At 39.0% G+C, this 16,144-nt stretch overlaps 2 protein-coding genes across 2 annotated transcripts; both read right to left on the reverse strand.

Annotated features, from left to right (window-relative positions):
- Positions 1-3,156: 3,156 nt before the first annotated feature.
- Positions 3,157-7,689, reverse strand: LOC147493440 (Leucine-rich repeat protein kinase family protein). The gene is made up of 2 exons (XM_086563736.1): positions 5,693-7,689; positions 3,157-4,137 (listed from the first exon to the last, which is right to left on the reverse strand). The coding sequence occupies exons 1-2, from the start codon at positions 7,194-7,196 to the stop codon at positions 3,497-3,499; spliced, it is 2,145 nt and encodes a 714-aa protein (XP_086419862.1). The 5' UTR covers positions 7,197-7,689; the 3' UTR covers positions 3,157-3,496.
- Positions 7,690-8,471: 782 nt separating this feature from the next.
- LOC147493441 (proteasome subunit beta type-5) lies at positions 8,472-15,448 on the reverse strand. The gene is made up of 7 exons (XM_086563737.1): positions 15,200-15,448; positions 14,975-15,104; positions 10,284-10,390; positions 9,295-9,429; positions 9,110-9,213; positions 8,923-9,023; positions 8,472-8,825 (listed from the first exon to the last, which is right to left on the reverse strand). The coding sequence occupies exons 1-7, from the start codon at positions 15,308-15,310 to the stop codon at positions 8,698-8,700; spliced, it is 816 nt and encodes a 271-aa protein (XP_086419863.1). The 5' UTR covers positions 15,311-15,448; the 3' UTR covers positions 8,472-8,697.
- Between the last annotated feature and the right edge of the window lie 696 nt (positions 15,449-16,144).

Consider the following 16,144-nt stretch of genomic DNA (forward strand, 5'->3'; position numbering starts at 1 on the left):
TGCAAGTTGAATCGATCATTGTATGGTTTAAAGCAATCGCCAAGGCAATGGTACAAGCGCTTTGACACGTTTATGATACAACATGAGTATACCCGAAGTAAGTATGACTGTTATATTTACTTTTGTAGGCTTCGTGGTAATGACTTCATCTATCTCCTGCTTTATGTGTATGACATGTTTATTTCTTCCAAAAGCATGGTGGAGATAGACAAGTTGAAATCTTAACTTAGCTCTGAGTTAGAGATGAAAGACTTAGGTGGAGCCAAGAAGATATTGGGCATGGAGATTGACAGAGATAGGAAGAAATGACGGATAGTTGTATCTCAGAAGAAATACCTTCAGAAAGTAATTTCTCGTTTTGGTATGGAGAATGCAAAGTCGGTTTCTACTCCTTTGGCTGGGCATTTTAGGCTTTCAGCTAAATTTTCTCCTAGTTCGGTGGAGAAACAAAAACATATGGCTCATGTTCCTTATGCTAGTGCAGTGGGCAGTTTGATGTATGTTATGGTGTGTACACGCCCAGACATTTCACAGGCAGTTAGTATTGTAAGCAGGTATATGACAATCCTGGGAAGCAGCATTGGGAGGTAGTGAAATGGGTATTGAGGTACTTGAAGGGTACCTTGGCTGTGGAATTAGTTTATGGTAGAGGTACTTGTTATGTCAGTGGTTATGTGGATTCAGATTATACTGGTGATCTAGATAGACGACGATCGACTACTGGTTATGTGTTTATGATGCATGGTGCACCGGTTAGTTGGAGGTCTATGTTACAGGCTACAGTTGCTCCATCTACTATAGAGGCAAAGTATATGGCAGTGGCAGAGGCAGTGAAAGAGGCACTATGGGTTCGAAGTCTTCTGGATGATATGGGTATTGAGCAAAACAGTATTGCTTTGTATTGTGATAGTCAGAGTACTATTCATTTGGCGAAGAACCAGGTTCATCATGCTTGGACCAAGCATATTGATGTCCGTTATCACTTTGTATGGGATGTCATTGAGGATGGTGATGTAGCACTTGAGAAAGTTGACACCCATTACAATCCTGTTGATATGCTGATGAAGGTTGTTGCCGGAGTTAAGTTCCAACACTATTTGGACTTGCTCCAAATCCTACATATTTGAAAGAGCCTTTTGTGGACATGGCCTTTCGGGGCAGTTGACGGCGAGTTCCGGGACTAGTGTTTCTTGCTGAATGTGTTCGGTTTGGTTTTATGTATTAAAACCTCAACGAGGTGGAGAATGTAGAGAAAAATGAGTTTTTTTTTTTTTATTTTATTTTATTTTATTTTTTTTTTTTCTCTTTGGCGGACAGGTTGTCAGACGCCAAGACGCTTCGAAGTATGCGGCCTAAAGGCTACCGGGCGCTCAATCAGTATTTCAACAGAAATTCGATCGTTTCGGAAACAGTACAAAACAAAAGTTTTTTTTCTAAAGAAGAACCTAACCTAACCAAAACCAAGAAAGAGAGAGATTGTAAGAGATAAATTCTTAGTAAGTTGAGTGTTCATTTTTTGTGAGTGAATTGAGAGCTCTTATAATTTGTTACTCTGGACATCTAGTAAAGCTTGGAACTCGCCGGTGGACGTAGGCATATTGCCGAACCACGTTATATATTGCCGAACCACGTTATATATGTGTATTGTGGTTTGTTTTCTTTTGCATTAGTTTGTTTTCTCGCCGGTTTTTTTTCTTTATATGCTAGTTAATTGATATTGAGAAGTGTTGGAATAGTATTGGAGGGTATTAACTTCTTGTCTAGAGAGAAAGATCAATCCTTGTGTAGGTTGATCTATTTGGAGTGAATAACATTGATTCCGTATGCAATTCTTTTCTGAGGGTCGCCCAAAGAACAATCTATTTCACCGAAGTTAAGGCTTGTATTAAAGACTGAAAATTATTGTTTTGTTGGTGTGCAAGGACTAAGGAACTCATTGTTGCTTTTTCTTTTTTCTTTTTAATTTACCCAATGACCCAATTAGGATCCTCCCTAGATGGGAAATCAGGGTGTAAACAACTGTATTTCTGGTGCCAAACAGGATTATGGTTGAGGTCATGAAAAATAGATCGTTGGACACTAGATATTTCACTCTTATCGTAGGAAAGAAATCTAAGGGCAGAGGCTACTAGACTGACGCATTCGCCCTTTTATATAGCCACAAGTATGCAAACCGTGCTACACATCGGTTTTCTTAAGTCTCACCCGCCCCTCTAGATCGATAGTTAGTATGGTTTTTTTGGATTATAATTGTAAATCGTAATTGTAATTATATAGGAAAGACTCATCTATTTATTTTTTTAAAACAAAATAGAAGATAATTATGTTATTTAAGTGATATTAGGGAGGTTATTTTAAATTATCAATAATAAAATAGGACTTGTTTTAATTTCAATGTGAAAAATGGGGGTAATTATTTAATTTCAGTGACATTAGATAGGTGTTTCTAAATTATTAATACAAAAAAGACCTTATTCAAATTATATTAATAAAAGTGGGGCTTATTCAAAATTTAGTGAGGGATAAATTTAATGAGGGAGGTGTTTCTAAATTAAGTAAATAAAGAGATCTAAATTAGCCTACTCGATAGTGGGGAGGGGTTCCTTAAAACCCGGCTATCATATAGTGTAGAGATTGAATTGCCACTGCATAAAGGATTGTGTTTTACATGAACAATGTCGACTGTCCCTCCAAACCCGAGAACATTCTATTCAGACGAGATTTTTCGTCAAAAACGTTACGGATTTTGGGCCAGGGAGCTCTCTCATGTTGTGATTATGGTTAGAGCTGAGGAACCAGTCAACCAGAGACTAGTTGGATTCGGAATGGGTCATGATGAATCGCCACATTACTGTCAAGGCAGATGTTTCGACATGTCCTTGGAGGCAGTCAAATTCTTCTATCTTGGATGGGCACTTGAGCAGAAGGAAAAGAAAATATATACGCTCTGTGTGCTTGTGTCCTATCATTTACTTCAACTTACTAGCCATAGTAAAGTTGTTTTCTTTAGGAAATGGAAAACAAAATGCTCATAAAATTTGCAGACAAACGACTACTCAGTGTCACAGCGTCTTGGATGAAGAGCAGATGGGGAGGGGCATGCAGGAAACTTTTGGTGCATTAAGAATGAGACCCTCGCTCAATGGCCGGGAAGTGGGGAAGAAATAAAAGAATGTATCTTCTCATAAAATAGGAGTCGTATGTCGTACTATGAAAAGACTCATATTCCTAAACAAATTTGACTGAATAAAAAACTGCTACAAATTCGCTCTATCCGAAATGCTGTATGCCCTCACGCTTTGAATTCTCTGATTGTGAACATTGCCGATATGGATGTGCTTCCACATACAAAGAGTGTAGAGCATTGGTAGTCCATTTATTTTTGAGTTGTGACTGAAAATGCAATACGCTTCAGCAGAAAGAACCTTGTCAAACGCCCCCAAAAAAATTAGAATCGACTGCAGCATCATAGAGATGAGACAGAGGGAAAGCAAGCCTATGTTCCAACCCTATCGAGGTTCTCAAAAACATTCTTCATCCTGGGCCGCACTTCTGGGTCTATCTCTGTACATGCTAGAGCCAAATGAAATACTGCAAGCACTTCTTTCTTCGCGTGGACCTCTTGAAACAACATCGGGTCTACCATATCAGATAATGGCTTCTCCTCTTCAAATCCTGTCCTCACCCACCGTGCTAAATCAGGCATTTCGGTCGATGTTGATGTAGTTGGGGGTGAGAATTCTGGAGATTTTCCTGTCAACAATTCGAGCAATACAACTCCAAAGGAGTATACATCCCACTTCTGTGTAGGCTTACTTCCTGTTATGCGGGCCTCAGGAGCCTTGTAGTTGTTGGTACGTTCAGGTTGGACAGACTTGATATAGGGCAGTGCTGCACCAATGAAGCCACCTGAGGAACTTGGATCATTACCTGTGATGCTAATAAGTCTGTTAAGGCCAAAGTCTGATATGTAGGGTTGGAAATCATTGTCCAGGAGGATGTTGGAGGGTTTGACGTCTCCATGGACAAACTTCCGTGGACTGCATTCATGGAGGTATGCCAGGCCATGGGCTGTTCCCTTGGCGATTCTTAAGCGAGCAGACCAGGACAAACTTGACGTTGGTTGGCCAGTCCGACCTGCAGAGATTTCATAATTACATCAAGTAAAAATACTTGAAACGATGAAAGAATTGAATTAAGCAAGATACGTTTTTTTTCCAAATTAATTAGTTGGTGGCTTAAGGGTCTGCTGTTACCGCATCAGATCCCTATAGCATCTGATCTTGTTTGTATTCAGTTATTTTCTTTTGTAGTAATGACATTGTTATCATAGAGACTGTAGCTTGGAAATCAGATAACTTGAAAACTCTAGTCTATCATTTTTATGCAGATCTGGCATTTCGACTATTGGGCACTATCATTTTGATGCGGGAGAATTGAACGAATATAATATACACGATTAATTAATTTTTTCCTGTTAAACTAATAGCAAGCCAAGGATTTTTTTTATTTAGATCTTAACATGGCTAGGTAGGTGCAGTTGTCACCATTATTAATTACCCAAGTCCTTAGTATAACGGACCGTTGGACAGTTGATTTTTTCTTTCTTGTTTTGCACCCTCAAATTGACACTAAAAAACCTCCTTCTCTTCAGAGTGCAGTTTACATCAGCAGGATTTGGAATCCTCCTCAAGCCAGTTGGTATGGAATCTTTCTGTCTCATTGCAAATATTTTAGGCCAGTGGGATCCGAAATAGGCATTTGTGCCAATAGAAGGGGAATAATGAGAATCCAAGAGTAAGGGTCGAACACTCGAACACAATTCTACACTACACAACTAAGGTATTGATGCTGCTGCCAGCAAAAAGGAATGAACAATCAATCTACTTTACTACAAAATTTTCCTTTTCTGCAGAAAAGTGACGTTAAAGAAATGAAAGTCACTTGACTTGATGCTTTGAAGTTGCGAGATCCAACCACACCCATCTACCTCCCTAAGCTTTCAAAATATTTTAAAAAACACACATCAGCTAACCTTTTGTTTGCTTTTGTCTTGAGCAAAGCAAAAGTTTGGTTAATTTATGTCCTATACATTAGTAGGCAAAGATCGCTTTATTCAGTCTTATGCCTTTGCACACTTTCCTCCAAAGTCATTTTGGATCATCAACCAGACATACTAAAGTTTGACATCGAGAAAGCAATTTCCTCTTTCTCATGTGTATAAGAAAGTATCTCAAGTAGTTGCCCCCTTATAAAACAAGAAAATATTATATCCACTGCATTTTCTTAGGGTGATGGTGAAGGTGGGTGGGGGATTGAGCAAAATATCTGAAGGTCTCACCCATAATGCATGGCTCCAGGTTGGCAGATTAATAGATCATCATATCCCATAATTAATGCTCTCACCAATCTAGGTAATGGACTGAAGATTGTTGACATTCATGATTTATAGGAAGAGGTAGTGGGTATGGTAGATGCTATGCTACTACCACAGTACCACTTAGACTACATTCATTACCTATTTACCTACCTTCCTCGTATTACCAGTAACTAAGATCAATAGCAAGACAAATAACGGAATACTTGGGTCATGCCAGGTGAAACCAAAATAATTATGGTCAGAGAGCAAATAAAAGTGCTGTAAGCAGTTACTGCAGAATGCACAAGTAAAACAAAGAGAGAAGTAACTGACCTCTAAGAGCAGAAGCCAAGTTGCCATTAGAGATGAAATCGGATATGAGAAGTTTTTCATCTGGAGCCCAGTAATAAGCTCTCAGTTTCACTACATTCGGATGCTTAACCCTTCCAATGGCCTGTATCTCCGCGGTAAATTCCTTGTACCTCTGTTCACCCCCTTCTCCTAATCTCCTCACTGCTACTGGAATTCCATTCCCTAATACCACCTTATAAACTATCCCTAGTCCACTCTTCCCTAATACGTACGCCGACGCTCTTAATAACTCGTCCAATTCAAAACTAAACCCTTTGTCGATCGCAACCAAATTTCCTCCTCCATTACCTCCTCCTTTTTCAGATTCATTTTCAGATTCATTACCTGGAAATCCATTCGTGCAAAAGCAGAACGAACACCTCTTCACGCCATTGCCACCTAACTTAGTTTTTCCGGTACAGCTACAAGATTCATTACCTTTCTTTTTCCAGTATATGTAAACTATAACAATTCCGATAAATGCAACTCCAACTGCATCCGCAACTGAAATCAATATGATCAAACCCGGTTTCAACCCTTTTTTTGAGCCACCGTTCTTGGTTTCTCGACCTGCACCTGTACTTCCTCCTCCTGTACTACTACTCTGAGGTGAATTTTGACAACTCTTTTGTATAGGAAAACCGCAGAGTGATGGATTGTTGAGGAATGCAGTTGGTCCTTGATTAGCAAACGCGCCCGTCTGTGGGATTTCGCCAGTTAGATTATTGTTTCGAAGATCAAAACTCACTGTCACTGGCAAATTCCCAAGTGATTTCGGGATCTCACCGGATAGATGATTAAACGAAAGATTCAAAGTGCCCGATAATGATTTCAATTCTCCGAGATCGTTTGGAATTGATCCACTTAGTTGGTTAGACGACAGATCTAACTGGACTAAATTATCTAGTGTTGACCAAATTCCACTAGGAATTTCACTAGAGAATTTGTTTCCAGCTAGATTTAACCGTTGTAACTGCTTACATTTCTCAAGATCACTCGAAAGTGAACCGGAGAGTGAGTTCTTGGAAAGATCAAGATTCTGAAGACGGGGAAGGTGGCAGATCGAAGGAGGAAGTGAACCCGAAAGATTGTTATTGTAAAGAAAGATGCTATGAAGTGATGAAGCATTGAAAAGTTGAACTGGAATCGACCCGTAAAAATTGTTTCCATGTAGATTTAATCTACGGAGAAAGATGAGTGTACCGAGCTCGGAAGGAATGTAGCCTCGGAGATTCTTCCCTGAGACGGCTACACCGACTACTCGAGGATCGGTAAATCCTGTTAAGTTCATGCAAGATACACCTGACCAAGTGCATGGATTTGGGTCGTCCTCATTCCAGTTAGAGAATGCAGCTGAAGCTTCAGGTGATGTGTCGACAGCGGACTTTAGAGCGAGAAGCGAGAGGCCGTCGGAGGAGAGAGCAGAAGTTGAGGTTGGGTTTTGGAGTTGCAGAAAAATGAGAAAGTAAAGAAGGAATATATTCATTTGGAGAAAAATGGATTGGTCTGTTTTTGTTTGTTTTTGGTATGGAAGGAAGAAGAAAGAAAGGTTTGATGGTATTTATGAGAAAGAGATAAATGGGAGGGTGGTGAAAATATAGAGTATAGAGAGCAAAGTTTGATTAGAGGACCCTACCCTCCCGCCAAAAAGACTTGAACATAAAGGGAGTAGAAGAAAAGCAAGAGCAAAGGACTTGGGCCCTCAAATGATGCAGATGTAAAACATTGTCTTGAGGAAAGTAATTTATCTTCTAGAGTGATAATTGTCCCGTTGGATATTGCACATTGGCAACGACAGCCACGAAACTCTTAAATGTTAATGGGACAGTTGGGTGGCGACTGAAGAGTGAGATATGATGGAGAATTAGAATTCACATACACACCAACTCCACCCTGTCTCTAGATAAACTCCATCTTTCTTACTCTCTGTCTACTTAGTTGTTTCTGGTTCAATGAGCAAAAAAGGAAGGAAAAACTTTATGTGCGACATTTGTTGTTGGAGGTTTACCAGTCTCTTGTTCATTATGTATTCCCAAATTAATCATGGAACATTATGCTTTGAAGCTACAACTAGTGGAAAGACAACCTTAGTAGTGCACTAGTGCTTGTTGTTGGCCTATAAACTTGTATTACAAGTGTGCTGCATCTTTTAGGAAATGATTCCTATTACTATTGTAATCAAAGTTATCAAACTGATTTATCCGTTGAAAATCATCACTAGGCCACCATGTGTCCTTTCAAAGTTTTAATATTTCCATTGAAATCTTAAATTATCAGTCATCTTTGGATTAAGGTTTTTAGCGTGCTCATTCTAATTTGAAATTGAGCTGCATGTTAACAAAATTGCCACGCCCCCATCCCAGAATGGTCCCTTGCCATTGATGATGAAAAAATAATAAATAAAAAAACGGTAATAACGTACTTAGAAGTTAGAATGTACATCGTACTTCCAGAGGAATTTTAACCGTAGACCAACAAATCGCAGTGAACGTGCATAGGATAAGTTATCCAACCAAACTGTAATTTTCTGAAAAAGGTCAATTATACTCCCCATAAATGGTATATTGTTTTCCAACTGAATTGGCAATTTTGATTTTTAAGACTCCTACCCACCAAGACAATTAGAAAATATATCCTAGTGTTGTGCCCACTAAAGCATTCAATGAGGAATGGGGGGTCATACAGCACTCTGCCATCGCGTACTCTTACCCTGAATCTGCAGAGAAGAATCAGTGTACCATGCATCTGAGAAGATCGCCTAAATACAGAATTATGTTAACTATCATCCAGCCAAACTTCTCAAACTTGTAAAATACATCATGGAGAAATGTTTTTATAGCAGGAAAGCTACACTGAATGCTGACAAAATGCAACCCCGTCTTACAGTTTTCATGGACTTAAATCAGATTTCATCATTGTTCCTCTTCAGAAATTCAAGAAATACACCACACCTGGGATACATATTTGACTAGGGAGTCCAAAATAGCTCAAGCCCCAGCGACGTCAGCCATCTCCTGTTCCACTATGGCTGGGACAATTGGATAGTACTTGTAGTGTAGTTCACCAACATCGTCTCCAGATAGTTTCTTCCATCCATTTGGTCCAACATAATAAACTGAGAAAAGATACATAATGTTCTGCATAAATACAATAAACTGAATAGCAACAACATTGAAACTACTGAGAGAGAGAGAGAGAAAGGGTAACAGTACCGCTAGCAACTCCACCACTAGCACCATCACGGAATGTTGCATGGTAAATTGATCTGCGAGCCAGTTCAGCGGCTTCCTCAATGGACATATCATACCGGTACCTAGTATATGCAAAAAAGACAAACAGTAAAATCTCAACTCTTGGCCCACAAAATGGAAAGGGTTGTAAATAAATTGTGGTACCTACCCATTATCCAATACACCATAAGCATATGGTGACCCCGATCCGACAGAGAATCTTGTTCCTTTTAATCTCCCTCCTTCACTATCTACATAGTACAGCCCAGGACCCTACAGATAACAAAGAAATCAAAGATATATAGTTTATATCCAAATTAAGAAGAGAAAATGTTATATGATAGATATTGTTACCGTTTCATCCCATCCAGCAATCATAGTACCAACTGATAGACCCATTCCACGATAGGAATAGAGAATGTTGGCCAGTAGCTTCGATGCACCTGTAACTGAAATTCTTCGTTTGTTGGCTAGCTCATGCAAGCGGCACTGAGAACAACAAAAGAAAAGAAGAAAAAAATTAGCCAACAGTTTGATGGCGAAGAGATTCAGAATTATAACTCTATAGTTCACCATTAAACAACAAAGACCACCTATGTGAAGAAAGTTGACTTTGTTGGGTAGTTAAAGTTATAGAGTTGATTAGTTGAACCATAAGAAACATGATAGGCATAAGAGGCTCTTAATACAATGGGAAAGTAAGACAATCTGATCAACACAACATGCAACTCAAATTTGCAAAAAATAGGATGCTTAAAAGCGACTAATCCAGAAAAGGTAATCATTTGCTTCAGTAGAGATAGATGTGGGTCATTATTGATCCTCATTGAGGAGCAACAGTGCAACACACAGTGAACTCACATCAGGACCCACTAGCAGGTAAAATAACTGCCCCATCTATGTACCCTTGGAGCATCTTTAGTGAGCAGTCTAACTAATACCCTTATATCAACAGTGACTTTTACAGGCAGTCTGTATTTTGTCCTCACCAGGTTTTACTCAAATTCCCTTGGATACTTACAAAGGTCAAGAATAATGTCAAAAAACATCACAAACAATGAAGTATTGGACATGACATGGTAGTGAGATAAGGAGATGCTAAATAAATTACTTAATTACCAAGTCATATTCATAGTTCATTATCAAGTATTTCAGCCAAACACTCTTGGACTGAATATATTCAGATGTTTATTAGGGCATGGAGTTTTAAGGATATAGGATAAGGGAATAAGGCACAATTGCAAACGGATCGTAATGAACTGTAACACCATTGGCAATAGTCTTACTATAAAACCACAACAGACCCCAGCAAAGAAGGGAAGTTGAAGAAAAAGTAATCTCACCTTAATGCCTAGATTCCTATGCCAAAACTGGCAATCAGCAGCTCCTCCAGCCATTGTACCAAGCATGTACGGATTTATTTCAATGATTTTCTTAACAGACTGGGATGCTGCAAATAGGGGAAAGTATGGTTATTGAAACTTGGCATGGTATGAAATATACAATGTAAATATTTTCTTAGATATATCAAACCTCGAGTAGATACAATTATAGGAAGAAATCTTTTACAATTCATCTTTCAATATATATTATCTGATTGGTGTATAAGGATGTTAAAACAATGACACGACAGGCTAAGCCAAGAATTAGGATAGAGTAGTTGTCTCTTTTGTTCTCTTCTATGGTTTTTAGTTTTTCCCGTGAAACACGTTAAAAATAGTATGCGGTAGAAGCAGTTACAAATATCACATCTTTGATCGAGTAATAAGATTGTAAGATCTTCAAACTGGAAAATGGGTCTCCAGTTACAAATATGTCTCTTTACATTGTATAGCTTCACCACCGTAGAGGCTTTGCACTCAAAGATTCTGTTCCTGTCTAACACACACACCAGCAAATAGCAAGACACTCCACATTGTTCCCAAGTTTGCAATGCCTATTAGCGATGGTAATTCCCAAAAATAAAATGTGAGGGGTTTTCTATGAGGTGCTTAAGGAAATTCACGCTTGATATCTGGGGACAAGTTACATGTCTAAGAAACTTGACAACCTTGGCCATCAAGGAGGTGACTGAATCCTTACATTTTAGATGGATTTGGCGGATCGGCAGAATGAAGTTGGCCGATAGAAAGCTGTAATCAAGGATGAATTTTTTTTTTTTTGCTCGGTAAAAGTGATATTCCATTAATAAAAGAAAAATAGGCTGAGAAGGCCTACATTACAAGAGAACAACCGAAAAATAAATATTTACAAGCGATGAAACAAAACATAAGAAGAAAAAATCAAAAAACCCTTGACATGCACCGTCACCCCATGTCTAAAAACATAATACGACCCCATCTAGTAACAAAATACTCAAAGAAGCATCCTCTAAACTCTTTGAAGACTTAAACCACCGAAATAACAAAGCTTTTATCGAGAGCATTGTCTTCTTACGCGAAATAGAGATGCCATTAAAGTGATGACGGTTTTGCTCTAGCCAAATGCCCCACATGATCGCAAAAGGTAATAAGCTCCACATGCGATTTCCAGAAGAAGAGAAATGACCATGATTCCAACCTTTAAGCAAATACAATACCCGGCCCGGGCATACCCAAGTCATTCCAGACTCTAAAAGCAAAGCAAACCATATTTTCTAAGAAAAAGAACACCAAAGAAGTACATGATTCACAGACTCACCATCTTTTCTACACAACTGACAATAATTGACCAAACATATTTTCCGACGCCAAAGGTTATCAATAGTAAGGATTAGGGCTGTCAATGGGCCGGGACAAGCCCGAAGCCCGATTGAATCCGAACCGATAAGATAAAGACTTAGACTTTAAATTTAGCCCGATAAGATTATTGGGCCAGGTTTGGACATACCTATGTCCGATCCGATAATGGCCCGGCCCGAAATCTATAATAGTTTTATGTGTTTTATATTTAATATTATTAATATATCTATTATATTTACTGAAAGTTGACATAGAAAATTAGAAGCCATATTGGTTAGTATTATGTTTGCCACACAAGAGATGTGGGTTCGATTCTTGCTACTTACAAATTTGATTAAATTTTAAACAAAAATAACAATTTCTATGTATTGCTAACGGATATAGGCTTGGCCTGAATCTGAACTTGCCCAATAGGACCTAGGCCGGGCTTGGACTCAAAATATCAAATATGATTTCGGCCGGGCTTGGACCTAGGGGTGTCCTGTTTAGGTCCGGCCCGTTGACAGCCCTAGTAAGGATGCGTTCCAAGGAAGCACACCATGCAAAAAAAGCAATCTTGGAGGGAATTTTGGATTTCCAAATTATAGTCCTGTGGAATTCGGGGAATGGGGCTAGGACTATTAGCATTAGACAACCAAGAAATGATAGAAAAATAAAAAGACTTAACCGAGAAGATACCTTTATTGCTGGGACACCACACTCTTTTATCACCATTTTGTGCATTCGGGATAGTCACATCAAGCCTTGCCATCAGTGAAGCTAGGTCTCCAATTTCCCAATCATTCAAAGCCCTGTTCAGTCCAAGATTCCAAGATATGCCTCCCTCGGATCTAACCATACAATAAAAAATGGGTTTCCCTTTTGGATAGACCAAACAACAAAGGAAAAGCAGAGACTAAAGCCCCACCACCTGTCCAATGGTCCTCCCAAAAAAGAATCTCATCTCCTGTTGCAAAACTGTATCGAATACCTCTTCAGAACAAAATGAGCACCTTAAGAATTGCCCTCCACACTCTACACCCATAAGGTATGGAAACCAGACCACTCTCCCACTCAAAATGTCTCTCCCCAAATCGAGACACAACCACCTTCCTCCAAAGACTATTTCTCTCTTCCTTAAAACGCCATAACCACTTACCCAAAAACGTTTGGTTGAATGCTACCATACTACGCAAACCCAAACCACCAACGTTTTTAGCCAAATAAAGAATCTCCTACCTCACCAAATCATACCTATGTTGCTCCTCGGAGTCATCCTATAAAAAATTCCTAATGATACTCTCAATCTTATTAGCAACTCTCTTGAGAATGACAAAAAGAAACATAAAGTATACCGGAAGAGAGGACAAAGTACTCTTAATCAAGACCAAACGACCCCCTTTCGAGAGATACCTACACCTCCACCCTGCCAGCTTATGTTGGAATCTCTCAATAACAGGATCCCAAATATATTTAGAACGCATGTCGGCCCCAAGAAAAAGACCCAAATACGTACAAGGAAAGGAAACGAATCCGCTTGACAATCTAACACCGACGCAAGACGGCTCAAAAAGGGAACACTCCCCACACCATACATCTTACTCTTGGCAAGATTCACAAGAAGCCCAGAAACTGCCTCAAAATAACAAAGAATGGCCCCTCAACCACCTAACCTGACCCACCTCCGCTCCAAGATGAATTGAGACACCTGAGCAAATATACTAACTGGGTCACTCAAGGATGAATTGAGACACCTGGGCAGATATACTAACCGGGTCACTCAAACTTATGGCTTCTCACTTTGAGAGTTTTAAAAGGCCTAGCGAATTGCAAAGAGCTGCTTGATTACTGATATAAAGCTTCAAGGCGAGTGATGGCTCAAGAACTTAAATTTTAAGATGATAAATGGGGCTTAAATATAGAATCCAGTATCCCTGTCACAATATCCCATGTTCGGATAGAGCTGTATCTATACCCATGTTCAAAGCAATATTACCATTAACAATCCTCATGTAAGAGAAAACTTGCTGATTTTGTAATACAAATAAGTCATATAATCTAGGGAAAATCTGAAACAAGGGCATATCAACAACTGAAACTCTCGCCATTCCCTAAGGCATCTAATGTTCTTATGGAAATCTCCCCAAACTTTTAAAAGATCTTCCAAACCCTGCCATCGTAAGAAATGGCTCTCACCAAGACACAATAACCTTTCTCCAAAGGTTATCCTTCTCTTCCCGAATCTACGCACTTACCTAGCAACACCACCTAGCCTCCACTCTATGAGCAATATTATGAGGCATATGAAAGACAGACATAGTAAACAAAAAGGCTAGAATGCGTGCTCTTGATCTGAATAACCCTATTGCCATAGGAAAGAAAACCCCTTCCCACCCATCTAGTTTATTGCTAAATCCCTCAATCACATTATCCCATATGGTTCTAGATCTATACTCCGCCCCCAAGGGAAGATCCACGTACCTAGAAGGCAAAGTGCCCACCACACAATCAACAGAAGAAGAATGACCATTCCAGTAAATTGTCCCTCTGACTAAAACCATAGATCGTACTCTTACCATGTTTACCTAAAGACCAGACACTGCTTCAAAACAACACAGGAACACCCACAGAAATCTAAGCCATCGCAATTGTCATCAAAATTGGCGCCTATGGCTGCTTGAGCGCCTCAAAAGCACTAGAGCTTTTGAAAGCATAGGTCAGATGAAAGATATTCAAATGACAATGGCTGTGAAACTAAGCCAGAAGAACAGAGTTCAGGACCTCCTTAGTGGTTAACTGCTTCACTACAAGGGCATATAGTAAATCTAAAGAAACCCCGAGAGGGAAAAAGGAGGGAATATTTAATCAGAAAGCCAAAAGGAACATCTACACTTCCTGAAAGTGTATATCTTTCAGCTTCTACCTGCATACTGTGTAAATCTTAGTGTTGGCGAGGACTTCCCTAATCATTCCAATTTTCCCTGCGGTTAGTCAACATAATTATTTTACAAACATGTTCCTTTACAGGAGCTATTAACAAAGCAGGACGAGGTACCACACAAGTTTTGTCCAGGTGATTGAAACATTATTTTCTAATGTCACCAGGGGGAAACATTAGAAGAACGCAACTAAGCAATGACCTCATAACTGCATTATAAATCACAAATCATGCTTGCCACAAATCATGCATGCACTCTATACTTACGCATAGTTAATTATATGATAAGAATGACCATGTACCACGAAACAATACAATAACACTATTTACAAGAATATTACAAAACAAATCGTAATTATTCACAAAATCACAAAAAAAATTAAAAACAAATACATACATATATATCCACCCATGCTAGCCCGAGAATCAGCAGCAACCATAACACCTTCCTTGAATATAAAAGCAAGTGTAGTTGTCCCTTTCGCAGGCTTCACCATCTGTATAGCTTCTTTCTGAAATCCATCAAACTAGAAACCCACAAACAAAACAAAACAAAAAAGTCAAAGTCTCATTCTTTCTAAACCACTCACAATTTTATAGATTAAACAAAACCAAAACTTACATTTTTACTTATTGGTAGTTCAAAAGAAGTGGCAGTCTCAAACCCTTCTCCAAACAAAAGTGATGACGTAGATGATGATGAAGATTCCAGACCACTTGTATCGAGTTTCATCTTTTAGGTAGTGTCTCAAAACCCTAATTCAGATCTTGTGATTAATTTATAAAAAGTGAGTCTTCTTCCCAAGCAAGAAAACTATTGATACTGATTATGGGCCTATCAAGGCCCACGCTCTTTAAGGCCTGGACTGGGATGGGCTGGGCTAGGCCGGGCCTAACTTCGATATACAAAAGTGGGTGGTGGATGAAAATAAACATCATCGAAATATATGTGACAACAAACACTTGTCAAAGACTAGGCCTACTGAAGCCAACCGTTTTATTTTCCTCTTGTTCTTCTTCTTATTTTGGAATCTGATCTTTTACATCACCATTTTTTAAGGTGTGTTCCTCTTTCTCTTTTCCATTAAATTCATTTGTAACTCAATTTGTTATTAAATGAACAGGTGTGGTAGTAACATTATTATCAAAATAAGGAATGGAAGCAGGGATGTCAATTCAATCTAAGGTATGTTTTTCAATTAACATGCAGGAATATTGTTGCCGTATGTGATTAACAATGTGTGTATTAATTAGGTCTCTTCAATGGGGAATACAAGGAACAGTACTAGAAGGCATCAACCTTTGCACACTTGGGGACTTGCAATTCTAATCATAGCTCACAAGGCGTATACCAGAGCTGAAAATATTAATGGCCCAACAGGGATTCTAATAAACAAAGTGGCCACATTTTTGGCACCTATTGTCTACGCCATGCAATGTCAATGTTTGTCAGTTCTTTCTTTAATAGATCATCATATCTTGATGTTAGAAAGGAGATCTGAGGATTTATTTCCACCGTCGGCCTATTTGTTTGACAAGATCGAAATGCTTGTGCAAGTCTCAGAGA

This window comes from Coptis chinensis, chromosome 6 (genome assembly GCF_015680905.1).
Source record: "Coptis chinensis isolate HL-2020 chromosome 6, ASM1568090v1, whole genome shotgun sequence".
Lineage (NCBI taxonomy): Eukaryota > Viridiplantae > Streptophyta > Magnoliopsida > Ranunculales > Ranunculaceae > Coptis > Coptis chinensis.

Excerpts from the sequence above, each read along its gene's own strand:
- LOC147493440 (XM_086563736.1), bottom strand. The coding sequence starts at position 7,196 with ATGAATATATTCCTTCTTTACTTTCTCATTTTTCTGCAACTCCAAAAC. Across the intron at positions 4,138-5,692 it reads CTTGGCTTCTGCTCTTAGAG|GTCGGACTGGCCAACCAACG; the intron begins GTCAGTTACTTC and ends AAATCTCTGCAG.
- LOC147493441 (XM_086563737.1), bottom strand. The coding sequence starts at position 15,310 with ATGAAACTCGATACAAGTGGTCTGGAATCTTCATCATCATCTACGTCA. Across the intron at positions 15,105-15,199 it reads AACTACCAATAAGTAAAAAT|TTTGATGGATTTCAGAAAGA; the intron begins GTAAGTTTTGGT and ends GTGGGTTTCTAG. Across the intron at positions 9,214-9,294 it reads TTGCTGGATGGGATGAAACG|GGTCCTGGGCTGTACTATGT; the intron begins GTAACAATATCT and ends TGTTATCTGTAG.